Source organism: Neomonachus schauinslandi, chromosome 1 (genome assembly GCF_002201575.2).
Source record: "Neomonachus schauinslandi chromosome 1, ASM220157v2, whole genome shotgun sequence".
Lineage (NCBI taxonomy): Eukaryota > Metazoa > Chordata > Mammalia > Carnivora > Phocidae > Neomonachus > Neomonachus schauinslandi.
The window spans coordinates 56314701-56342450 of NC_058403.1; the positions used below are offsets into that span (position 1 = coordinate 56314701).

The 27750-nt window shown below is 41.2% G+C and overlaps 2 protein-coding genes across 2 annotated transcripts in view; one reads left to right on the plus strand and one right to left on the minus strand.

Annotated features, from left to right (window-relative positions):
* Nucleotides 1–27750, plus strand: part of CD96 (CD96 molecule) — a 99503-nt gene that overhangs the window by 33382 nt on the left and 38371 nt on the right. The window contains exons 4-7 of the mRNA XM_021692513.2: nucleotides 4492–4699; nucleotides 7947–8002; nucleotides 18999–19089; nucleotides 21082–21270. Coding sequence (XP_021548188.1) covers nucleotides 4492–4699; nucleotides 7947–8002; nucleotides 18999–19089; nucleotides 21082–21270 — 544 coding nt within the window. The remainder of the gene's footprint in view (nucleotides 1–4491; nucleotides 4700–7946; nucleotides 8003–18998; nucleotides 19090–21081; nucleotides 21271–27750) is intronic.
* On the minus strand, nucleotides 13688–14341 carry ZBED2 (zinc finger BED-type containing 2). The gene has a single exon (XM_021692514.1). It carries the CDS (start codon nucleotides 14339–14341, stop codon nucleotides 13688–13690), a length of 654 nt encoding a protein of 217 aa, XP_021548189.1.

A 27750-nucleotide genomic window follows, 5' to 3' on the forward strand; every position in this document is an offset into this window, starting at 1 on the left:
GCCAAAATTTAGGGGAAATGCATGATGAACAAAATATCAAAATTTTAAATAAAGGTAGGCAGTGTTTTTGTCTGTTTTGAGACCCAGGTATGCTGTTCAAGGAGAAGTATTTTCCAGTTAGCCTGTGGTTTCTGGGACTTCATGATATTGTATCCCCCATGAGCACAACTTTACACAGTCATAAAAAATTTAATTGTAGATTTTTTATTAATTTTTTCCACTTGGTCAAGATATGGGAGAATATTTTAAGAAGTGTATATAGGGGCACACGTTGTTCCTTTTGTCTCAGAATTCAGTATGACTTTGGATATGTTGCCTACATTAAGTTTTAGTTCCCTCCTGTGTAAAAGGGGATGATCATAGCATTGACCTGATGGTGGCATTGTGAAGTATGAATAAGGTAATTCAAACTAAATAATTTAGCATAGTACCTGTACTCAGTACATATTGAAAGTTCATCTTTAGCGCATATTTTTTTTATTCTTATGTTAATCCCCATACATTACATCATTAGTTTTAGATGAAGTGTTCCATGATTCATTGTTTGTGCATAACACCCAGTGCTCCATGAAGAATGTGCCCTCCTCAATACCCACCACCAGGCTAACCCATCCTCCCACCCCCCTCCCCTCAAGAACCCTGTTTGTTTTTCAGAGTCCATCGTCTCTCATGGTTCGTCTACCCCTCCGATTTCCCCCGCTTCATTCTTCCCTACCCGCTGCCTTCTTCTTCTTCTTTTTTTTTTTTTCTTAACATATATTGCATTATTTGTTTCAGAGGTACAGATCTGAGATTCAACAGTCTTGCACAATTCACAGCGCTTACCAGAGCATATACCCTCCCCAGTGTCTATCACCCAGTCACCCCATCCTTCCCACCCCACCCCCCACTCCAGCAACCCTCAGTTTGTTTCCTGAGATTAAGAATTCCTCATATCAGTGAGGTCATATGATACATGTCTTTCTCTGTTTCACTTATTTCACTCAACATAATACCCTCCAGTTCCATCCACGTCGTTGCAAATGGCAAGATCTCATTCCTTTTGATGGCTGCATAATATTCCATTGTATATATATACCACATCTTCTTTATCCATTCATCTGTTGATGGACATCTTGGCTCTTTCCACAGTTTGGCTATTGTGGACATTGCTGCTATAAACATCGGGGTGCACGTACCCCTTCGGATCCCTACTTTTTTATCTTTGGGGTAAATACCCAGTAGTGCAATTGCTGGATCATATGGTAGCTCTATTTTCAACTTTTTGAGGAACCTCCATACAGTTTTCCAGAGTGGCTGCACCAGCTTGCATTCCCACCAACAGTGTAGGAGGGTTCCCCTTTCTCCGCATCCCCGCCAACATCTGTCGTTTCCTGACTTGTTAATTTTAGCCATTCTGACTGGTGTGAGGTGGTATCTCATTGAGGTTTTGATTTGGATTTCCCTGATGCCGAGCGATATTGAGCAATTTTTCATGTGTCTCTTGGCCATTTGGATGTCTTCTTTGGAAAAATGTCTGTTCATGTCTTCTGCCCATTTCTTGATTGGATTCGAAAGTTCATCTTTAAAGGATCCATTTTATGACTCTCCGTAATTCTTCAGTTTAGCCTTGCAGATCGTGAATTCTCATGAAATACAGACTGATCATCAGTGAGGCTGGAGGACAGTAAGTTTGTATTACTTGAGTGTCTCCTGAGGGTGTAGCATAAGGGTACCATACATGTTAGCTGGTTCAGGCTGCATTCCTCATTAAATCATATGGGTCCTCCAATTTGAGAATCCCATTAAGTTTTAGAAATATTTATTAATATTTTAAAAAGTTGTCAAATTTTTTTCTTTGAAGAACAAGAAAAAAAAACCACCCAAACAGGTAAGAATAAAGACTCTGTACAAGACCTCTTACCAGTCTGTTTCCAGCAGACCAGGTTACCTAAGGTCATTATTATCAGGTAGGAGTTGAGGTATACTCTCTGACCCCTAAAAGAGCTCTTTCAGTCAACAAATTGCCCACACCTCTGTAATCTGCAGATTTTATAAAGGCCTCCGGCTTCCTGGAATTTCTCCTAAATTTTTCATTCCAGATACTCAAAAAAAATTCTTTTTATTATTTTGTGATGGTTTGGTTTTTATTAGTACATGTTGTCTCTGAGACTTAATTGTCCCTGGACCTGGGCGTCTCTGCTTTTTTGATGCTGTGACTTAAGTACCTTGCTTTGTTTGACCTTTGCACAAATTACTTAGCCTTAGTTTATTCCGGATTGTCATAAGGAATAAATAAGACTTGAAAGAACTTTGCAGAGTGTCTAAAACATAGTAGGTGCTAAATAAATTTAAGCTATGATTAATAAGAATATAAAATTTTAGTAGTGGTAGTAACATAATATTAGTATTATTTTCCCCTCTCCCAGCTCCAGACATTTCATTTGTTTGCCTGAACTCATTTTTTTCCCCAACTCTTCTCTCATTTGCTCTGAGAAAGCGGCCATTCGTGTGCAGGTTCTTGCCTCGGCCCCGTTTTTAACTCCTCCATCAATTAAACTACGCTAGCCAGGCACACAGAGCTACACAATAAAGGAAAGGCAGCTTTTGTCTCCCTAGTCTCCAAGCTCAGCCTCTGACTGCCTTTCTTCCCACTATAAAGTAACAGATAGAAGCATTCCAAGTGGGGAGTCATTTCCTAAGTGACCAAGAAGCGTTTTGAACTCTAAGATCCTCACAAAAACAGAGCCTGTGCATGAAGCAAGAGCTGTGTAAATTAGCAGGTTGTGCAGACCTGCAGGGGGAGCCTGCTTCCTTAATGATTGGCTTCCAGATCAGCAGCCATTGAGTGAACCGCCTTCCACTTTCTTCTGCTGTCACCACCCAACACTAAGGGCTCCTTTCAGAGCCCCTGTCTCCAGGATACAATCTCTCTCCCTTTAATTTTCTATGTGCTTCTTCACTAGGAAGACTCCTAGGTCCATCTTTATGTGGGGATAAAAGTATGTACATTGTTTCAGGAGGAAGTCTTGAGCAGGGTATCATTCTTTGCAAGAGGTACTATCTGAATCTGTATGTAAAGTTGATACCAATCCTAGCTATATGCACCTAGAGAATCCTGTCTTACAGAAGAGTTTCTACTAAGTATATTCTGGAAATATCTGTATGAACTATTTAAGAAGTCTGTCTTCGTGTTTCCACTGTTTCTGCTCCTAGCTCAAACTTGAATTCTCTCACTCACCTAGCTTCCATTTCTACTACTCTGAATCTGTCTGTTTTTTTAACAGATTTAGGCCAGAAATTTCAAGCAACAGATCTTTGTTTTCATTATTTTGTGACTTCTTCTTCCCCATCAAATGCTTGCTGTTCAACCTTCTTCATCTTAGTTCCCCTCATTTCCCCCTGATCTCTGCATATAATGATTCATCTGTTGTTTAGAGTTAGACCAGTGGTTCTCAAATCTGGATCCTTTGAGGACCTTTAAAAAAAAATACCCCAGCCTGAGTCTCATCCCAGAATAACTGAGGTAGAATCTTCAGAGGAGAGACTTTGTGCATCAGAATGTTTTCAAAGCAACTCAGTTGAGATTATTAAGTTATACTAAAGAAGAATGAGGGCATAACCCTTCCTCTACCCTTGTGCCCCTCAAGAGTCTCATCCTCACTGGCCCTTAGCACATTTACTGACACTGACCAGCACGGTGATACCCCAGGGATCTTGTCCATGGAAATTCTGGGTATGGCAAGAATAATAGGAGCTTTCCTTCACAGACCCAAGAAAGGATATGGAATAGAAGAACCAACTACTTCAAATACACTCTGATCTGTGGAACTCAGATTAACATTTACAGTCTACCCTATATGTGTCCTCCTTGAAGGTAACATAGAAATAAGAACAGAGGGCAAGGACCATGATTAGGAGGTGTCTAGGGCACAAAATTTAAGGAGGCACTTGCTCTCAGATGCCCACCCTGCACTTACAAGTCCCTGAGACTAAGTGCCTCCTTAAATGTTATGCCCCAGGGGTCTCTTCACCTCCTCCTAGTCCTGGCCCCTAGGGGAGCTAAAATGAGACCTTTTCTAAGGGGAAGGTTGAAGGGAGGACAACTGTAATCATCCAGTTCTGGTGAAGATTTAAAACAAAACGGATAAGCACATCTTAGCATTAAGATTCTTGAACTTAAAATGAGATTTATGATCTTTCATTAGCCCCCAGTGCTGTGCCCTCCAAATCCCACCCCCGATATGCAGCTTATGGAAAGTTATGAAGGGGAAGTTGTAGTCAGAAGAGCATCAAGTTTATATTCATGTTAGGAGAGGGTGACTATAGTTGTCAACTGAAAGTCAAGTGTAAAGATCTTTTCTCTAGTAACATACTAAATCTCTCTTAATTTCAATTCTTCATTCATCATCTCTATTTTTACAGATATAAATGAATTAATGCATAGAGAACATCTAGCCCAGAGCTGGCATGATTGAGTGCACAGTAACTAGTAACTATTTCTTTCAGCAGGAGGATAATGGAACTCGGGAAACACTTATCACCCAAGGTCAATCCATCAGCAATTCCACATTATTTAAAGACAGAGTCAAGCTAGGTACAGACTATAAACTCTACCTCTCTCCAGTCCAAATCCACGATGATGACCAGAAGTTCTCCTGCCACGTTATGGTCAGACCTGGCAAAATCTTGAGGAGTTCCACCACAGTCAAGGTTTTTGGTAAGATTTTTTGTTCTCTGAGCTCCCTGCCGTCTTTCTGTCCATTTCTCCTGCCTTGCTCCACCCTGGAAAGAAAGTGCCCTGTTAACTGGAGAGTAGTCCTCCAGGGTAGCTACTCTAGAGCTGTTTCCCTTGAGACTGTCATTCATGTTAGGGGTGAGGATAAGGATAGAAGTTAAAAAACAATGATTGAGTTGATAGAACAAAATCACACAGAAAGCCATAGATTGGCCAGTTTCCTGGTGACCACTCCTTATTTACAACTTTAATGTTTCCTGAGAATACTGGAAATCTCTTTAATTATAACTGCCAAAATCTAATTACTTAGTTGTCTAACTGTCTTGGTTGCTTGCTGGAGGAAGGCAGAATGGGGACAGTGTGAGGAAAGGAAAATGATAAACACAGCTCCAAAGAAACTGCAGGAGTCTCCCCACCCCCAGCAGGGCCAGCTCCTCAGCAAAGGAGCCTGCAGGGATGGCCCTCTATCCCTGCCTTCACAAAAGTGTAGAGCAGAGCTGAAATATCCACCGTGGCCTCACTCAAATTGCACAGACTCTGCAGGGAGTAAATTTGGGGGAAATGTGAAAATCCTACTTTGCTCAGTGATGCATGGCAATATTAATAAATACAAACCCCTGGCTTTGGATTTTTTTTATCTTTGTCGCCAAAAACTGTGTTTTTTAAAAAGTGATTTTTAAATGAAGGCAAAGAGAAAAGCAGTGATGTGGATGAACAATTAATTATTTTTGCAAATGAGGTAAATAGAGAGAAAATAACTTCACAAAATCTAAGGGCATTAGCTACTAGATTTTCCTTCAGTTCTCTGAATGACTGGACAAGTGAATAATCTTTGTTTTTACTTAGAATCATATTGCATTATTTTTAAAGATCAGAGAATCCAGTATTTTGAGGGAAATGCAAACCCTGTGGTGCATAAAGATAGAAGCAGCTACAGCCAAGATTTCTGTAGTTTGAAGTCTTTTGCTTATAGCTCTTCCTATATCTCTCTCCGGCTCGCCCTCCTTCCCTCCCTTTCCCTCCACCTCTCCTTGGGGGATGGGCTAAGAGATAATGGATCACCCCTGATGATCAGGTTGCTTATGGAGCCTGAACAGTGCACTGTGAAGAGGTGGGAAAGACTGTTCATCTCTCATCGATATCACCCTCCGCTTACTTACTGGGGCGTGACTGTCTTCGACCCAACATGAAACTGACTCATTCAGCCTGACTTTTGGCAAATCAATGAAGGCAGCTATCCAGGATGTGAAAAGAAATGTCGATTCTAAGTTAGGCAAACTATGTCCCATTTGACCAAGGGTTTTTGCACCACAGCTTGATCTAACTGCCTTGTCAACACTTAACCGTGCCCCATATCTCTCTGCGGCAGATACTTCCATCTTCGTCTTGAAAGCTTTTCACTCTTTGACATCTCGCTCTTCTGGCCCTGTTTGTGTCTACATCTCCCTCTCTGTTTCTTCTTTGATCTCCATTCAGTGGATGCTTAAAAATAAGAGGTTCTGCCTGCTCGTTCATTAGATTTTCCCTGCTTCCTGGCTTTCCTCTTTAGCGAATGGGCCAGCCAGGCTGTGCTTGGCCAGTCTCATCTAGTCCTTAGATGAGGTGTGTGTGCCACCAAGTGCATATTATAGTGGTCCTGGCATGGCGGTAAAATACATGTCTTATTCAGGACCCACTCAGCATCCCTCAGTGATTCCTCAAATAGAACAAGCCAAAAATAAAACCTTGAAAACCTTGAAATAAATACACAAGTGTAGCAGAGACCCACTCCAGCTTGGATGCCCTAAATCCAGCTATTTCTTCTTCCTTAATAATGCCTCCATTCTCTAACAGTCCAGGAACCAGAAGCTTCCCCAGCTCCCTTGCTACTTCCTGCCCCTCTCTCACTAGTCTCCTCTGACTTGACTTTCCTTATCAGGGAACCTGCCATCACAGGTTTGCTCCTGCCCCCTCCTAAGCCCTAAACCTGATTGTCCTGAGCTTCTAAAGGAATGTCTCTCTAGTACCCTTGCAACTTTCAGTAACTGTTTTCTCTTTCAGGTCCTTCATTCCAATAGTATCTATTGCTAATATGAGGTCAGAATACCCCTCCTCCCTTTAGTGTATTTTGGTTTGGGTTGTATTTTGGTTTGGGTTCCGCTGAAAGAAAACACTGAGACAAGGATTTGAGCTAAATTAATTTATTTGAGAAGTATTTATTGAGGGAATTTATGGAGGGAAACATCAGAAGAGGAGTGGAAAAGCCAAGGAAGGGAAGGAAGATAATGAAATGTACATGATCATGCCGGTTACCAGTGTGGACTTAGAGCTCACTCCCCCCAGAGAACTCCGGAAGAACACACATCAGAGTTCTCCCATATAAAGGCAAGGAAGTTGGGGTGTTATCCACCAACTCGCCATCTGTTATCACCATTAGCTCTCTAGACTTCCAGTTTGCCCTACTTGTGGACTAAGTGTGCTCCCATAAATCCTTAGGAGGAACTCATTAGGTATGCCCAACGAGAGGCCTTCAACAAGTAGAAGCAAGTGCCAAGTGGATGTAGCAGTGACAGCACCTGTGACAGGCTTACTGTTTCTCCACTGGTTCATAGACGGCTCTGTCTGCCATCAAGAACTGACCTGAAACCACTTCAGTTCAACATAATGTACTCAATGTCTATTTTGTGCTGGGCACTGTTAAGTGCTAGAGATGGAGAGATGAATGAAACAGCCTGGCTTCTAGGCACTTACAGTCTAGCAGGACATCAAAATCACTGAAATATTCTCTGACTTTCTAAGATCTGTATTTTCCATGAAAATGTAAATTTCTTAAGGACAGTGAAGTTGAGGGGCGCCTGGGTGGCTCAGTCGTTAAGTGTCTGCCTTCAGCTCAGGTCATGGTCCCAGGGTCCTGGGCTAGAGCCCCGTATCAGGCTCCCTCCTTAGTGGGGGGCCTGCTTCTCCCTCTCTCACTCCCCCTGTTTGTGTTCCCTCTCTTGCTGTGTCTCTCTGTCAAATAAATAAAATCTTAAAAAAAAAAAAAAGACAGTGAAGTTGATCTGTCCACCTTTGTTTCTATGTATCTAGCATACTGCTGGGTGCATGGTGGGTGTTTAATAAATATTTGATGAATGATGAATTTTACATGTACGCGTGCACACACACACACACACACACACACACACACACACACTAGTGGCCAGGTCAGATGACAGTCAGTGCCACTAACTATGTTTTATTTGCCTTTAAGCTAAGCCAGAAATCCCCACGATTGTGGAAAATAACTCTACGGATGTCTTGAGAGAGGTGAGTCACATTAAAACCTTTGATAATCTATAGTATAATATGCCAAGATGTGTTGTGTTGCATCATTGTCCAGAATGTTTTCTCAAAGGACCTTATTCCTTGGCCCTCAGTCAATTAATTTCTGGTGAAGAAGGGAAGCTGAGTTGATCCTAGAAACCAAATGGGAATCCTTACTTCCTGACTTTGGGCTCTTAGGACATGTGATCTGTAATCCTTAGTCCTTAAATTTTCTGGAAAAATAGTCTCAATAGTTTCAGTTTCTCCTTAATAAAAACTGGAGAAGATAGGGAAAGAAAAGTAGGACAGAAAGTAGTGTGAATCCTGGTGTAAGAATGAGGCTTTTGTTCAGCTGCATTTAATTTATTCTAGTCCATTTCCTATACCAGCTTTCCTATAGTTTTTATTTAGAAGTAACAAGAGGAAAGCTGCCCTTCTGTAACTCCTTCAGAACCCTGGCTATTTCTCAGGCAATAGGAGAAGGGGCAGGTGGAAAAGGAAAGTAGTGTAGGGCTATCTGACTTCAGTTTCTTTTTGATAGTTCCCAGCCTCAAGTCACTGGGATCTGGGCTCACTTGCCAGCTCTTCTTGCTGGCTGTGACCTTGGGCAAATAACTTCAATCTTTGTGGTCAGTTTTTCTATCTCTATGAAGAGGATAAGAAGGGTATCTGCATATTGTTGTTGTTCTTAAGAATTAAATGAAATAATGTATGGAAAGTTCTTGGTATAAATATGGCAGATATTAAGCACTCAGTGAACATTATGATTGTTGTTATATTGTTATTACTATTAGTGTTAATCAGCTATCTTGGGGCACTTTGACTTAATTCAAGCTTTTTAAAATCCCAAGTTATAAAATAAATATTCCCACGAATTCTCAAACATTTCTTGCTACATGAGATGAGAGAAAATTATACTCATATTCTAGTTTCTTCTAGTCCTATGAACACTAAATAACTTATGATTTCTGATCCTGCTGCATATCAGTCATTTAATTTGACAGCCGCATACAAATCATAGCTCAAACTCTGTGGGATGGTTTTAAATGAGAATATATTTGTGTCTTCTGTTGATTTTATGTATTAGTCTCTTAGATAATTGCTGTTGTAGTCCTGAGTATATAAAAAAGATTTAAATTTTTTTGTTCTTTCACAATTAATTCCAATTTTATTAGTGGACTTCATTTCAATAGTTTAAATAAAACAAACTAATGGCACAATGTTTGATAGGTGTTTTTGGTTCTTCTAAGGATTTCTTGAAGGTTCTTTATGCCAGCGTTTACAGGTAATAAGGACTCAATCCAGATACGGAATAAATCTGTAAGATTGGATCCAAGAATTCCAGTTAAAAAGAAAAAGGACTTTCTCTTACACGTTATCAAATTTCCTCTTCTGTATCCATGCTTACCTAGGCTCTGACTAGGAAAATCGGAGAACCTTCCTTCCTGGGGAATTAGTGAGTAATCTCTCACCGACTCTACATAACCAGTGACAGGACACAGCTTGTCTGTGGATCTTTTAAGATTTTGCCAAACATTAGTAATTCTTTACCCTAATATTCTTAGAGTCCCCATTGTATTTTTAATAGCTTCTTAACTCTTCAAAGTCCTTTTACATGCTTTTATCGAGTCATGCTTTCATTGAGCCTCTGAAGAAGGTAGGGCATCAGTCATTTTACAGATGAGAAATTGGGGCCCAGAGAGTCTACACAACTGACTGAGTCACTAATAAAGGGCAGAGCAAGGATGAGAATTTAGCATGCCCCATTCCAGGCAGGATGGTATAATGAGAGGAGCCTATGGTTCAGGAGCAGAGAGAACTAATGTCGAATCCTAATTTGACCACTTTCTGGCTACATATCTTCATCCAGTAGTTCACCTCCACGAGTCTCAGCTAAGTCATCTAAAACTGAGATCAAGATTAATATTTCACAGGATTCTTAGGTGAATGAAATTTATGCACACTAATGGAGTACTTTGCACATAATAGATGTCTTGAGAATATTTCTTTCCTCCCACTATTTATCATTCACCTATTCTCTTTCTCCCATCCCTTCATCTGAATATACATTCATAAATCTCCTGTGTGATTGATTTTAGGAGATAGTATGAGATAATGAAAAAACAGAATATAGATTGTGGAATCTAATAGACCTGGGTCTGGATTCTCCTCCATCACTTATTAACTCTGGCCCCTGGGACCTCGATTCCTTAGGTTCCTCATCCTTAGCTCTTCCTCATCAGGGACAATGACCCCAAACTCCCAAGAGTGATATAAAGATCAAATGAAAGAACATATGCGAAGTATCTCCATCTGGCATCCATAAGTGTTGGGTAATGGTAATTTCCAACCCCCCCTTCATTCCTTAGAAATTAACTAATTCAACATGTTCATATTGGATACCTACTATGTGCTGCATAGTCACTACACCAGCAGCCCTTGGTGTTAAAGTAATGGGGATTTGGTCAATTATGAGTTATGTTTTCCAGCATTACTAAAGCGATAAAGTTTATGGTTAATTGGCTTTTCCTGAAAAATAGAAAAGCCCCCAAATTACCCTAACAATGATGCTGCTCAGGCTTTGACATGCCAGGGTTGTCCAAGGAGAGTGTCACACCTGTGGGTGTCATATTCTTGTGAGTTCCAGGGCAAGACTTCACCAGGGCCCCAGCATGGTGCACAGCCTCGCCCCTGCAGCTGAGATGGAAAGGGAGTCTTTACTGAAACCACAGGGCCCCTTCATGTACCAGACTGTGTATTCCAAAAAAATATGTGGCCTAGAGAGCCATCAGCCCATAGCCCTGGCCCTGCATAACCCACTGTGAAGATGCAGCAAAAGAAGGTACAGAGAGAGGCATGAAAACTCCAGAGTTTACTCAATAGTTCGATCTTTCCACGAGCCACATGTCTCTATTGATGCCTCTTTTTATTTAACGCCATCATCTCTCTGGATCTAGTCCTTGTTACTCTCCACGTTTATGATGTTTGACAAAAGTTAGCTGAAAAAATATATAAAAAGAACTACCTAACATGACACAGGAAACAAAAGTAGTTGGGGTTAAAATGCCTGAAAAGGGGGCGCCTGCATGGCTCAGTTGGTTAAGCATTAGACTCTTGATTTCGGCTCAGGTCATGATCTCAGGGTCGTGGGATTGAGCCCTGTGTCAGGCTCCAAGCTCTGCTCTGCTTCTCTCCCTCTCCCTCTGCCCCTCCCCCACACTCGTGCATGCTCTCTCTCTAAAATAAATAAATCTTAAAAAAAAAAAAAAGCCTGAAAATGAAGAGAAGCTAAAATCGTAAGGGACATACGAAGCAGACACCATAATCTAAAACCACATATTACCATTCAGCAGTATAGCTCTGGTGGCTGTTTGCAGATTTTCATTGTTGCTGTTTATTTAATTGTGATTTTGCAAAGCCTGAAACTTTGTGGATTCTTTGTCCTTCTTAAATTCCATTTCAAATGTATGTGTGTGTGTGTTTAAGATTAGGTATTAGAGCTTCTTTTCCCCTTCCTTCCTTCCTTCCTTCCTGCCTTCCTTCCTTCCTTCTTTCCTTCCATCCATCTTATGACACAGTAAGGCTCTGATTTCCAGTGTCCAGCCATGGGACTCCTAGTGGCCATCTTCATTTGCAGTGGTGAGTCCCTGAGCTTTCACCGCAGCTGGAGAGGGCCCTAAAAATGGCACCATACCCCTTTGGGAATTCATATGGGAAGTGAAATCTCTAATATCAGGCAGGTTGCTAGAACAAAAAGGGAGATTATAAGCCTGCAGTACAGTCTGGGTTTTTCACAAGTTTGTGTTTGGACTTGTGCTTGTTCCACACACAGCTCACAGGGAAGACAAATGTGGCTGTTAGAGCTGCTGACAGTCTAAGAACAAGCGCTAAGAGGGAGCCACACACAGGTAAGGACGGAGCGAGGCAAGAAGCCATTATTATACCAGGATCTTGTCTGCTTTCTGGAAGGTTGATGCCCATAAAGGGCTTGGGCTTATTTACGAGACAATGAAAGACTGTGTTTATTAGCTCTTGTCTCCCCAGCTCCCACCACCCCTCACCCCATCCCCAACCCAGTAAAAACAAAAAACAAAAAACATTAGGTTCTAGAGGAGTCATTCAAAATAAAAGTCGCTCCAGCACAAAGGCCACAGTCCTTGCCAGTTGGTTTTATTCTATTCCAGAGTGAACATATTAGGCATATGCTCAACAGCCCAGGGAATTGTTCTCTCCCTATAGACTATTAGGTTTCCTTTTTTCAAAGCATCTCTGAGTATTTTATTTTTTTAAAAGATTTTATTTATTCATTTGAGACACAGAGATACGGAGAGAGAGAGAGAGCATGAACAGGGAGAGAGGCAGAGGGAGAGGGAGAAGCAGGCTCCCCGCTGAGCCAGGAGCCTGATGCAGGGCTTGATCCCAGGACCCTGGGATCATGACCTGAGCCAAAGCAGACGCTTAACCATCTGAACCACCCAGGCACCCCATCTCTGAGTATTTTAAAATGAACATTAAAAAAAAAAAAAAAAACAGGGAAGAATTGGCATGCAGCCAGCATCTCAAAGACAAGGATAAAATCCCAAAACTACTGTTCAAATGAATGAGTGGTCTGTCGGGACAAAAAAAAGCAACCTAAGTGTTAAAATTGACCTCAGAACCTAGGAAAATGTTCTCTGTCCTTCAGTCTCCCAGTCATGGTCTCTCATCTTTTCATGGTGAATTTTTTTTGGGGGGGGGGGTGGGAATCTGTCTCTCTTCTGTGTTCACACTTATTCTCTATCCCTTTTTCTTTTGGTTTTCTGCCTCTGTTCTTTATTTCTCCTTCCTCACCCCATCTCTCTACCTTTCTCTTTTCCTTCCTGAGTTTCTCTCATCTCTTCTTCATGAGCTCCCTCTTTAACAGAGCTTAATATGAAATTGGATTATATTTTAAAATATTTATGAATAAGTTTCTATATCCTCTGTTCTTAATGTTTCATCTGAGTAAGTTGAAAAGTCTTTAATTCTCTCTGTGCTAATTACACATTACTGACGTATGTGTTAGGTTGTTGAAAAGACTTACAGGATTCAGACAGGTTCTGCTGGTGACACAGCTTTAATATGAGCACGCAGTACAACACAGCACCAGTGGGAGAAAGACCTACACTAGATGGGGCCTGAGATCTCAGGCGCAAGCTTCTATGTCCTTCCACAGCTGGGCCCCACAGAACAAGCTCTGTACCCAGTTCTTAACTCACCACCAGGATGTCTGCAAACACCTGGGCCCCAGGAAGCCTAAGCTCCACTCCTGGTGGGGTCTCTTAGAGTGAGCTGGTCACGTAGGCACATTCCAGCCACCTGACCAGCCTCAACTGTCAGAACCCTCAGCTCCACCAAAACCAAGTGCAAAGCATAAATCCCATTATTTTCACTCAGCAACATAGCAGGATGGTACATTCTGCACCCAAACTCACAGACCCATGGTGGCAAAACAACCTTTATCTTCAGTTAATACATTTTGAAGTTTTGGTCAGGACAGCTTTAGGGACCCTGTAGGTAAGTGTTTGGTCAGTTGATACCTGCTGAGATTAACTCATACTATGCACTCTTTCTCTTAAAAACACAAATACTTTCTTTCTATTTATCCTAACGTGGCTCTTTGCTGTGAGCCTCAGTCTGTGTTTTCAGAATAGATACCTCCCAGGCTGATTACACAAAATGGAAGGGATGAGCCACGGCAAGCTGCTCTTGCTGTCTCTGACAGGCTTCCTTCTCAGCCCTCAGCTTCCACTTCATCTCCAGGATGGTTCTCTCTACCTCCTCCAGGGCTCGCTCTCGCCTTTCCACTGCCCTCTCCCGCCATTCCACTGCCCTCTCCCTCCTAAGCACCTCCTTTTCCCTTTGGCTGGCCCACAGAGCCAGGGCCCCCACCTGCTCCAGGAGCCGGGCCCAGTCGCCCTCGATACCCATGGGGAGTTGGGGCCCCTGGGGCCTCAGGTCCTTGCGCTGCCCCACCTGACCATGGCCAGTCTTCTCCAGCTCCTCTCTATGCATGCTCTTCAGATGTTTCCACAAGGCTGTGGTGCCCACGTTCACCCCGGGGCCACGGCTCACCAGCCTGCCACACAGGCGGCAGGTGGCATATTGGTTGGGGTGGTGGCCAGCACGAACAGGGGCCAGGTGGAAATACTCCCATACCTCGGAAAACCGGGTGCCCTTGTTGTGGGGTGTAGGGGCAGGCATGGCACTTGCGAAAGGGCCAACCAGTTCTCCCTTCTCACTTTCTGCCTCTTCCTCCTTCATCTCTAGGTCTCTTTTTACCTTCATCTTGGTTCCCTCCTCTTCCTCCTCTTCCCGCCTCATCCTGTGTCCTTTTCTACAGCTTTCCTTGAGCCAGAAGTCTTAGCTGAACCACAGCTAAAGTGAAATGAGTAATTGGGAAGGGACTGTGGTAACTCTTGGGGATTCACAACAAAGGTCAAAGGCTGGCCACACCTGAGTGGTGTGAAGTTTCCACTTCACAGAGAGTCAGGGTGAGTCAGAGCCACACGAAATGGCCTCTGAGGCTCCCGTGTACATTCCCTCCAGGCCCCAGATATGTATTGATCCCTTCTTGTCTGACCAGAAAGGCAAAGCAAATGAGTCCAGGAATCACAAAGAATTCAGTGTTCTCTACATTAAGTACCACCCCGAGTTTTTGAACATTGGAAATTTTAGGTTTTCTCTTGATTCCCTCCTGGCTGCTTCCACTGTTTCTGTGTCCTGGATGCCTATATATGGGTTTTGGAGGCTCCGAACCCTCGGGCTGCTCACGATGTCCAGGGCTGGGGCCTCACCGGCCTTCCTCAGAGTAGGGAGAAGCACGCCCCGGAGAGAGAGAGAGACGCTGATGGTGGGAGACACCCACACTTCCTGAGAACTGTCGCAACAGAGAGTCCAAACTCTGGGTAATAAAGTTCCCAGTGTAAAGTCAGTTTGGCCCTAGAGAGGTCCCTCTGGGGCTGAGATTCTAAGAATTCCGAACAGCAGGCTTAGCTGTTTTCAGCAGGAGGAACTGGCATGCACAGAGGAGGGAGAGGTGGAGCACATCTCCACAGACTTGTCGCCCGACGGTCCTCAGCGAGTAGCTTACCCTGCACCTTCCCGTGCACCATCACCTGCAAAGCCAAGAGCCGATAAGACCTTCCCGACAGCCGCTTACTCCAGGGGCTTGCCTGATTCACCCCCATTGAAATAAATAGATGGACAATTAAATTACATTGTAAAAAATAGCCTGACATCTCTCTCTACTTTTTGGGATCATTTCTGAAGTAATGGAGAGCCTTGTTCGTCAAGCTTAGCAACCGCAAAGAGTTAGGAAACACTCCCACCCCCAGTCCTCCAAGTGGGTACTTACTTATGGGCAAGCAGGGCTCTGAAGGTGTGCCTGAGGCTCTGGTACTGGGTGAGGGCTCCTGCACGCTGTGGGTGGCCAGTAGCTGACTCCTGCCCCCAGGAGGAGGGCGCCTGCAGTCCTGTTCCCTCCCACTTCCAGAGATGCCTCCTTTCCAAGTGGGTGTGTCCCTGCCTGCCCACACACAGATGCCAACTTTCTCTCCGACCCCCTTCCACACCCCCGAAAAAAGAGGTTCCTGGCACAGGGCTAGTAATAAAATAGTAAGTCGAGCACCTACAAGTCTTAGTTCTGTTTCCAGATAACTCCATCATCTGGCCTCTTAAGCAAAGGAAAATATGGAAGGGGGGCGGGGAAAGGGTGAGATTTCAGCAGAGAAACCACAGGCCTCAACGACATCTGTGCTTTCAAATATCTTGTCCAATTGTCAGACCGTGAGTCTCAACATTGGGTTTGGAAACTGTGGATGTTGTAAATACAGTCAGTGGAAAAGCCAAAGAACTTGCAGAAAAGGGAAGATTAAGTGAGAGGAAACCTCCCAAGTTTAAAGAAATATGACAAGTTGAGAGACAGATTTGAGGTTGCTTTTTATTATATTATGTAACTGGAATTAGAAAAGCTCAATCGCTATTGGCTTGTATTCTCAGTTGGAGTGAAATAAAAGAAGAGTCACAGTTTAAGCAAAAATTTTATATTTACATAAATAGTATATTTATATATGTGTATATTTAGGAAGGAGAACCTACCAAGAGGAGACAGGAACATTTTGAAGAAGGTGTCTGTGGAAGAAAAATGCTTGAGTTATAGAAGAAAAGATAGAAATGACAGTAGAAAACAGACTGAAAGATAAATTTCAAGTGAAGAAAGAATGTTGAGAGGAAGAAAGACTCCAAATAGAAATGAAGAGTTGGTAAACAAATAGGGGAACTTTAAAAAAAAAAAAGATTCCTCTTTCTAAACTAAAAAGCTAAATGTTTTTTTAAATAGTTCTATGGAAAGCCCTTATGAAAAGGTTCTGCCCAAACTTAGGCAAACTGAATCTGGGCTAATTTACAAAATGGTCAGCATTTCAGTATTTCATCTGCGGAAAAAAGGAAATGATCATTCTTACAGCCAGATGTGGACTCAATTTTCCTGACTCCTCAATCTCATCATGCTCCAGCCTCCCGCTGGCTTCCCTCTGCTGCCAGGACAACATGCCCAACTCACATGTCGGCCTACGAACCCTTTCTGTCTATCCACCTTTGTGAATTCCCCACTATTTTCCACCACAGCCCACCTGTGGAGTCCAGGCCCATGTCTTCCCTGTCTGCAAAATATAACTCCATTCACTAAGTTATTCCCAGAGTTCACCCTTCTCTGCTCTCCTACAGAACTGCTCAAATACTTTTTGCCACTTACGACATCATTCTTTGTGCTATTGCGCATGTATTCCGTGTGTACTTAGAACAATGTGTGTTGGAGAAACCAGTTCTTTGGCTTGGTCGTGAATGCAGCAGCCACACATTAAGTGAGTGAGTGATTTTGACTTCGCAACAGAGGGATGTGTGTGTGTACACTCGTGGGTGTGTACACACAGACTCTTGTCCATATTTACTTCATATATATATTTTTTTAATTTAAGATGTTTTTCTTCTTACTCATTTGGAGGTTCCCGAACAGCAGTAGCTCTGCTTGCTCAGCAAAACCCTACAAACTTGATGTTTCATAAGAGGTTTGACTTGAGTTTGAACTAGTTAAGTCTGTGGCTTTTCAATTTTAGAGAGACTGGGAGGGAGGAGTTCAGAACGAGAACCACATTCTGACACAAAAATCTTAGAACACAGTCTGGAGGTGGTAGAGAGTATTTGAAATCTGACTCACTCCATAAAATCTGAATTCAGAGAATCCACAGAGTTAAAGCTTTTTAATTTTTTTTTTAGTTGACAAGAGATTTCTTCAGTAAGCATGTTGCCTTTATAAAATAATGGAACCCCTACTTATTCCTGATATTACCATATCATCATCTTATGGTGGGTTAACCGAGCATGGAGAAAATGAGTCATGAGAGTGGTTAAAGGTATTGACATTAATAAAAACCTTTACCACTTTTTTTTTTTAACATTTCATTTCCTGTAACTCTTACATCCCTTCCTGGACCACCTGAAGATAAACATCAATCTTTGGCATTTTATTGGATTAAATAAATTGAACTCTCTTTTCTTTACTAAATAAGAATATATTTTAGGGGACCCGGTTTTACTTTTGATTTTCCAGGACAAAAAGTGACATAATGTCATGGATCTGCATTGCTGACGCATGCACGTGTCCCCATTGTCAAGTGTGGAATGAGTGGAAAACCTGGCAGCTGCAGTGTTCACTACCTACCACTTTGGATTCCACAGATAGTCCCCTCCGAAAGTCTCATGATTTCCTTGGGCTTTTTGTAGGGATGTACAGGAGGGTGCTAAACTGCACCTCACTAAGACCTCACCAGAAAGATGCTACTTCAGCATCCTTAAATGTGGTTTCTCAACTCTGCTCAGGACCAAACTCTTTGGGTATAACTAGTCTGTGGGGAAATTGGCACGCCAAGTATCACATATAGTTCATTGTTCTTTACTAGTTAACTAGTGAATCCATCCATTGTGGAAAATATTTGAGAACTAAGAACCAGGGCTGGTTATATGTAAAATACATATATCTCTTGATGAGAAAACAGATAACTATGAATGGGATTATAATTTTGCAGTGTCTCAGCTAAAATGGTGAGGAACCAATAAGGATATTTTCACCAGGCTGTTGAAATAAACAATCATCTCGAAAAGAGCAAATATGGTGTTGGAAATAAAACATAACTGACCTTACCTCTAAGCTTTCTGGCTTTGTAACATAAGCTACCTGTTCTGTCTCTTTCATGTTTCAGTACAATGTGTTTTACTAGGAAATACCTTGGACTGGGACTGGCATAAGAGTTCCCAATTGTGCCATCAACTACATTCCACTCCCTTTAACCACCTTGTGATTTGGTGCCTTGGTTTCCCCATCTGTCAAATGGCAATGATAAAGCATGTCCTATCTGCCCTATGGGATTTTTAAGATGATAAAATGAAAAATCAATTACATAAATTCTCTACAAGTCAAAAGTGAGATATTTACAATAATGGTTTCTGTGGTTGTTGCTATAAATAGTACTTTACATTATTTTGGAAGTGGAAACAACCAAAATGCATATATCTTTTAGCTTTTAGTATAACAGAATATTCTTTTCTGGCCCCTGACTGTTAGAGCTTCTTCCATCTTTCTAGTCTTTGGCTTCCATTTAGTATTATTTTATTCTTCCTATATAGAGTTGTGATCTCCCTTCTCCAGAACTCAGAATCCAGACTTGCAACATTAGTCTAGTCCTAGATTCTTCATAGGTTAACCTATGATTCCAGCCATGAAATCATGACATCTCTGTAGGAGACAGCCTATTTGTAGCTCACATTTTCACATAACCTCTGAAAGGTAAACACAGCTTTGTTGAAAGTGGAGAAAATCGTTTCCTGCCAATTTGCCTCATGTGACAATTGGTGGGGATGTAAGGGGCACCAGTTTCTTCTGAATTTGCAAATAAGCCTTTCTATGTTCTGCCTTCACCCCCAGAGAACATTTACCTGCTCCCAGAGGAATGTATTTCCCACAGCAAATCTCACGTGGTTTATAGAAGGAGGCTTTCCTCAAGGTGAAAAAGAAGGTAAGGAAATCAGTCAGTGGAAATGGGTTTGGCAAAGAAAGAAAGAAAACAAGGAAGAATAGAAATTGCCATTGCCCAAGTTGATCTTGGCATTTAAGGACAGTTCTAATTCCAAAACAAACATCATCTTGCCTACCAGATGGCATTTTCTGATACCGCATCTAGTGCCTCCAAGAGGATCAGTGTGGGTCACATTTCCCAGAATTAAGAAATACACCTGACTTTTTTTTTTTTTTTTAGGTTCATTTATTTTAGAGAGACAGAGAGAGAGTATGTACGAGCAGGGGGAGGAATAGAGGGGAAGGAAGAGGGGAAGCAGATTCCCTGCTTGATCCCAGGACCCTGAGATCATGACCTGAGCCAAAACCAAGAGTCAGATGTTTAACCAACTGAGTCACCCAGGCGCCCCACACCTGACTTCTTTAACTCGCTTATAAATACTAATGTTTTATTCAACTGTTAGTAAAAGCAGATCTTTTATATGATGGCAAAAAAGTTTAACTCAACATACATTTATTAATAATTTCATTTAGTTCAAATAACTTAGCACCACCGCTTTAAGTCAAGAACCAAATACTTTCGACTTGTTCTTGTAAGGCTCTGAGTAGAGTGGGGTGGGGAAGGCTAGAGGAAGTATACATAAAGGACTGGGCTTTATGACAAGGAACTCCTCCAGGAGGACTGAAAATTCTTGGAGCAGGAACGCACATTGAGGCAAGCTCAGGTGAGAACATACAAAGCCGTATTTTTCATAGGTAGTAAACGGGCAGCACCTGCCAGAACAATCCCAGACATTCCCTGCCCAGGACAACAGCCCTTCTCCTTTCTCTTGAGTCATTTTTTTTTCTCAAAGCTCAATATGTTTTCAACAGTAACTGAGTCCCATAGCCCTTGCTACATTATTATTTTTAACTGATAAAATAAAAAGTTCATGTTGATGAACGATTGTATCGATCCACTTGATTCATTTTGAGACTGTTACTGGTTTTGTTATTCACTTAGAAAACAATTCACCCATAATAATGATTGATGCAATCCTGAAAATATCTCTTAAAGGTCATTATAGATATGTTCTCCTGTTAAGTAAGCCCTGGTTTGATGTGCTGGTTACCCTCCCAACCATGAGGCCAGACAGTGTGGTACAACTGCATTTAGTTATTACTTTGGCAAGTAACAACTTCAAAATTAGCATTTAGAGCCTGTAGTGTAAAAAAGCTATGAGATTTCAGAAAGTTCAGGCCTACAGTGACAGATGGTTTTACATTAATTTCCTGCTACCATGTATGCTATTTGGAGATTGGACCAACAGGGGCAGTTAAACAGTTTCTATTTCTAAAGGAGACTCACAGGACCCAAAATGACAACGGTTATAAATTTCCAGCTTATTTCAGGAAAAAGATACAATATCACAACACCATTAAAGTAAGGATATACATCTCATGTATAGATTTACAGCAAGGGGGCCAGGGAAATCAGGCAGGGGGCTCTCTGTAAAGGGCGGGGAGACGACCAACATGGCACAGAACACCTCCGAAGTGGGGAGCCCAAAATGGAGTCTTGGTTGAGGTTGTTTTATATTTTACTTAGACATATTCCTGCTGTGTAGCCAGACTCGACAGCAGAGCCTTACCAGGTTCTAGCCCAGGTTAGGTGCAAATCATCAGTCTCACTGTTATCAATAAACAATGCTGGTGAATGAGGACAACCGGCCCCCAACCCGCTCAGACCCATGATCACAAATAAAACAATACTATTAATCAATACATTTTGTACCTTGACCATTGATCAATACCATGCAGGAGCTTGAGCAAAACAGTTTTGGTTAACAGTTTAGGCCTGCTGGAATAAACCCTCAGTGTGCAGAAGCTGGTGGTTTGACCATTTTAGACTCTGTTACTGTAAACTGAACCATCCCCAGCCATGCCTTGACATCATTTTATGGCTCATACAGAAATCGCTGGTGACTGATCTTATTCTGAATCTGTCCTGTAGGAATATACATTACTAATGAAGAGAGAAAAATCAAAGGTGGATTTTTGGAGCTGAAGTCTGTTTTGACAAGGGTGTATGGTAATAAACCAGCCCAATCAAATAACCTGACCATCTGGTGTATGGCCCTATCTCCAGTCCCTGGAAATAAAGTGTGGAACATCTCATCTGAAAAGATCACTTTTTCCTTGGGTGAGTTGTCTATTTAATAAGGTCAACCAGGGGTGGCCAAGACTGCCATAAGCTCAAAACACTTCTAATTAGAACAAATAGAACCACTCATTATTTCCATGGTATTTTAATCTCGGAAAACTCTTTACACAACTCAAAATTATTAAATTTCATACTATCAAAACTTTTTTGACAAAACAGTGGGACTCTGCTTAAAAGAATTTCTTCAAACAAAAAGTAGCTGATTCCTGTTTCTGAGAATTTCTGGTGAATATGGCAATTTTTTTTTCAAATTTCATTTAATAACTTTTTGTTAATGTACCATATAATGGAAATTAACACTAATATATTGATGATCAAGAGAGGTTCTTAAAATCCTAAAATCCCTTCTGAGTCACAAAAAACCTTCAATTATATATAGCATTTATAATTGTAATACTTAGGAATGGACAAGCCATGTATGAGATATAAATAGCTTGAGGATAAGGACTATATCCTAATGATTTTCATGCCCCTAGGTTGAAGCACAGAATTTGGCACATTGAAGATTTTTATGACTTGAAAATTGATATGCAGGATCATTCTACTTATCACAATATTTGATTAACCAGAATATTCACTACTCTAAACCTGACCAAATAATAGAGATTTTACTGCATAAAAGATGTGAACAAATGTCTCAACAAATACAGCGACAACAGATTGCCTATAAAAAATAGAAGTTTGTAATGACAACTATCAAACATGCATATCTAACAGCAAAGTAATACTTAAGCAGATTTGTTAGCCATTATTACAACTCTGCAGGACCATTAACGTCTTTTACCGCCTTCCTATTTTCAGAGATTTTGTAGTCTGTGACATACTCATAAAACCCAGGATAGCTTATAAGGGAAAGTTTCCCTTTGTTTCAAGGCCACTGTCGTGCATGTTGGGTCCTACCCAGCCCTTTCACAAATGCAGGCAGTTGGTTCCTGGGAACCTTGGATGGGAAGGATATGTGGCTCAATGCAAATCCATCCCCACTATTCAGAAGCTGGTGCCATTCTGAATCTGGGACAGTGGCATCATGCCTATAATATATACTAATCCTATAATGGATATACACACACAAACACTGAGAACTCTGAGTTAATCACTCAGAAATGGTCATGGCTTTACACTGGAACATCCATACTCAATTCTGTCTAGTTCCCTCAGAAATAAATGCACTTCCTTTCTAGAAGGCTGGACACAGTTAAGGGCTACAGGCTTGGAACAGGGTAAAGGTAACTGGTTCTCACATAGTTTGCCAGTAACTTTGGCAGACTCTAAGGACGTGAGCTGAAAACAAAACAACCTTAAATTCCTAAATCCCATCACAGAACCATGTTTGAAATTCCAATCTTTTCTGATGTTAAAACTGAGCTTTTCTTGGTTTAAAGATTTTATTTATTTATTTTTAGAGCAGTTTTAGGTTGACGGCAAAAGAGGAAGGTGCAGAGATTTCCTATACACCCTCTCATACACATGAATACTCTCCCTCTCTATCAGCTTCACGCACTGGAATGGTTCATTTGTTACAACTGATGAACCTACACTGACACATCATAATCACCCAAAGTCCACAATTTGCCTTATGATTCAACACTTGGTATTGTATATTCTATGGATTTGGACAAACGTCTATTGACATGTACCCATCAGTGGCTTCAAACCGCCTTAAATTTTCACTGCCCTAAAAATCCTTTGTGCTCCACCTATCCATCCTTTACCCCCCAACCCCAACCCCTGGCAACCACTGATTTTTTTAGTCTTTAGAGTTTTGCCTTTTCCGAATGTCATATAGTTGGAATCATACGGTATGTAGCCTTCCCAGATTGGCTTCTTTCACTTCCTGATATGCGTTTAGGTTTCCTCCATGTTGTTTTATGGCTTGATAGCCTATTTTTTATAGTACTGAATAATATTCCATTTTATGCATGTACCAGTTTATATATCTGTTCACCTACTGAAATATATTTCGGTTGCCTCCAAGTTTGGGCAATTATGAATAAAGCTGCTGTGAACATCCCCGTGGAGGTTTTGTGTGGGCATGAGTTTTCAACTCCTTTGAATGAATACAAAGGAGTACAATTGCTGGACTGTAGGTAAGAGTATGTTTAGTTTTGTAAGAAGCCTCCCAACTGTCTTCCAAAGTGACCGCATCATTTTTGCATTCCTGCCAGCAGTGCATGAGAGTTCCTGTTGCTCCACATCCTCACCAGCATTTCATATTGTCAATGTTATGGATTTTGGCCATTCTAGTAGCTGTGTAGTGGTATCTCTTTTTGTTTGAATTTGCATTGGTCGATGACATATTATGTGAATCATCTTTTCATATGCTTATTTGCCATCAATTTATCTTCTTTAGTGAGGTGTCTGTTAAAATCTTTGGCCCATTTTTTAATCAGGCTGGTTGTTATCTTACTGTTGAATTTTAAGAGTTCTTTGTATATTTCAAAAAAAAAAAAAAAAATAGTCCTTTACCAGTTGAGTCTTTTGCAAATATTTTCCTCCCAGTCTGTGGCTTTTCTTCTCATTCTCTTGAACTATGCTAAGTTTTAAGATCAGAAAATAATGAATAATTTTAGGATAATAAGGAAGGGCACTGATCCTGATACCCAAAGCACACCATAATTCCAATTTACAGGACAGCCCTTGATCTGATATAATTTTAGGTTCTGAGCAGATGGTTATTTTTAAATTGTCAAATGAATTTTTATCCTTTGTGATCAAATATTAAAGCCAATAAATCTTGAAGAGTTCAGTTTCCCAAAATTATAGGTTACATTCTAGTCACATTCTAGCATGTATCTTTGGGAATGACTTAGAAGATGCAGTTGAGACTCTGGAAAGCAATGTCATCACTGGATCATACTCCCTTACTTGTTGTAAGTTCTTAAACACTTACTTCCAAACATTCTTTCTGCTTGTGGTAGTACTGCTGGGTGCTTTATGAACTCTGGGAAAACTTCTGATGCCTTGTGCAAGAGTTATTGCTTTATCAAGCCATTATTGTTGACAGATATTGAGATGAAAATACAGAAGAAAAATCTAAAGTAGAGAAATTCTGAGAATATTACAGAGCAAAAAGGAGATTTAGTAAGAGGAGTGGAGCTTTTGCTCCCCTTTGTTCCCAGAGAAGAGTTGGAAGCCTGCAAGCTAACAGTCCTCCGAGATGCTTCCTTCCCTACCTACCTCACAGTCTCCCAGGAAGTTCAAATGCTCAGTGTTTCTTATTCTAGTAAACTCAGAAAAGGAGAGGGGTCAGTATAGGGTGATCAGTGGCTCATCAGGCAGCTGTTTGAGTAACCAGAGCCTACAGATTCCTGTGATTCAACAATAAATATATTTTTTAAAAGTTCTTTCCAAAATATCCTACCCTGCTGTTACCAAACCGCATGTTTGGCTGCCCCTCGCTCAATAGGCCAATACTCAGAAGAGGAGTTTTGACTGGAAAGGAATATGAGCTTTATTCAGCAGGCTGGCCAACTGGGGAGAAGGCAGACTCTTGTCCAAAAGCCAACTCCAAGGTTTCTGCCTGGCCCAGGGATTTTTAAAGGGGTTCAGGGCAGTTAGTTGGTAAGGGAGCGCAGTAGTCTGTAACATTTCTTGATGATGCGCAGACTTGGTGGTCCCAGCTAGAGAGGTTGTCTCAGTGATAGTGCTGGGGGGCTGTGCAAGGGGGTCTGCTTCCTGTTTCAGGAGGTATAGGAGTGCTCTGTTCTTCCTAGGAAACAATGAAAGAACTAGATATTCAAAGGGAAGTTAATCAATCACATAGCCTAAAGGCATTTGCTAAAGTTTAAAGACTACTAGGTTAGCAGGAGGGGCCAAAGTCGCTTCACTGCTGGCCTAGCTTATCAGAATGTCTAAAATTATAGCACTGTAAGGTCAATTTTTTTGGCATATACAAAGAGTTGTTTTGTTTTGTTTTGTTTTGAGGTGGAGGGGATTTTTTTTTTAAATATTAAAACAAAAGTTGAATGCAAATACCCCCTGGGGTAAGTAATGTCCTTGCCATCTTCAGCTATTATTCATCATTAAATGGATTTCCATTTGGGATAGAGAGAGAGTTAGGGGTTAATGAGTCATATGTGTTTGAGTGTGCATGTATATTCTGGGATATGGAGAAAGGATTAAAAAGGGATATCTCAGTAGTGGGGCAAGAGAACCACTTGAATATTGAGGAAGAATATGCCAGACAAATACTTCCTATTTCATGATTTTTCTCAAACCCTGACTGATCCTAGGTATCCTAAGGACTTTATCAGTTAAGGACTGATCAGTTAAGGACTTTAATATACATAGAAATCACCCAAGGATCTTGTTAAAAAGCAGATTCTGATTCACTAAGTTGAGGTGGAGGAGCAGGGCCTGAGAGTCTACATTTCTAACAAGTTCCCAAGAGAAGCCACAGGCCACATTTTGAGAAGCAAGGATCTAGCAAGGCCTGGAGTTTGGTTCATTTCTAGGTGGACCAGCTAAGGGCTGATTCGAGCTCTGAGGAAGCCCTAGAACTGACCAGCTGCCCTGTGGGACAGACAGACACCTGGCCACTGCTGCCCATGAGGGTGATCCTGAGTGCCCTGCCAGGCCTGCTGCAGAGGGGACACACTCAGGAGCCCATGAAGTTGCCTTAGGCCAGCAGCTTAATCCCTTACAACACAATGGCAAATGTAATGGCCTAAAAACTGGCTGATATGTTTCTGCTAAATTCTGCTTTTGAGTTTTGGGAAATAGTGTTTTTCTGTGAGGTTTTAGCCACTTCTTTCTACACCCCTGAGTTTTGTTTTGACCAAGGCAGAGTTTCTACTTTACGGGACAATCTGAAACCAGAGGGACCTTTTTTTTTTTTTTTTTTTGGCTGCAGGTTTCATGTTGAAAGCTATGCATCATTTTTGTTACAGCTCAAAGAGTTCATCTTAAAATACAAATCTTGCAGTAGCAACTTCCTAATACACTGTAAGGATATGTATGCCAAGAACCCCTCAGATTACAAAGCTGTGTGGTGTTAAATATGGCAGAATAATGTCTTAAAATAGAAATATTCAATAAATGAAAAATAAATGTTTCCCATTGTCAAAATCTAGGATTAAGAATAACCTATCAACATCTTCTTTTCCAGGAGTCAGCAAACATTTTCTGTTTTTATCTGCCAGATAGTAAATATTGTGTGCTTTGTGGCCATATGGTCTCTATCACAGTTACTCAGCTCTGCCGTTGTAATACAAAAACAGCCATAGACATACATAAACAAATGGACATGGCTGTGTTCCAGTAAAACTTTATTTACAAACATAGGCAGTGGGTGGAATTTGACTTAGGGGCCATAGTTTGCCACCCTTTGTTCCAATCAATCTACAGAGAAAAACACCTAGGCATTATTTTTCCAGGTCCATGCTTATTAAGGTTGCTACTTTGGAAGATGATGCTTATTATGCACCAGCCGTCAGATATGTACTTAAAGTTGGTCTTCTCCCTTTCAGTGTTTAGAAGGAATCCATATGCATTCATTCGTCCATTTGCATTTGCCAGGAACCAGATATACAGTGAGGAGCAACACAATCACTTCTCTTGAAGGGTATACTGATGATGTAGAGTACTAAGGCCTTTGCTAAGTTAAACATTAAGGCTATGAGCACATCACAAAGATCCCTGGGATTCTTCAAGTTTGAGAAGGTGCATACCAGGCAGTTTGCAGTGGGAAAGTATAAGGAAACAGCATGCACACAAAGCAAGAATCCATGGAGATCGGGTTGAAATATCACCCGTTAGATTGAGGGTATGATTTGAGATGTAAAAGATGATAGGCAGCATCAGGAAATGAAGTGGGAAGTGTAATGGGGGGAGGAAAATAATGATCAGATTTGAATGTCATGCTGAAGTGTTCAAACATGTTTCAGATGGTATGGGTGGAAGAGGATGGTCATTCCACCAACCTATTTGTATACTCTCCAGGTACCTTTCTCCCTACCCCACACCTACTTCCTCAGAGCTTAATAGCAAGGGATCGTTTATATAACAAGTCAGAGCCAGCTGTAAGCATCACCTACAGCCAAGAGCAATAACAACACTACCAACACTGAAAATAAAACATAGATACATCTCGATTACAAAACACAAATCCCTTCCAATGTGCTATGTGCTATCAGGTGACATAATTTATATAATATATACTTTTCTCTTAAAATAAATTATAGAACAGAGCCAATAGTATAATTTACAATTAAATGTACAAATAATTGACACAGCTCATCAGATGTGTGACACTATACCAAATGTCATTATATCTAGAAAATCACAAAATTCCCTAGCCTCCGAATCATTTAACAATATTTAACCCAGGCCTTCCTAAAGTCAATAGATCCTTCAGGCATTTGTAAATTGTCTGATACTGCTAATAGGGCTATTTTACAGTTCAGTAATGGGAGCTTTAAGGAACTGACATAAATGTATAATATGATAAAACAATATATT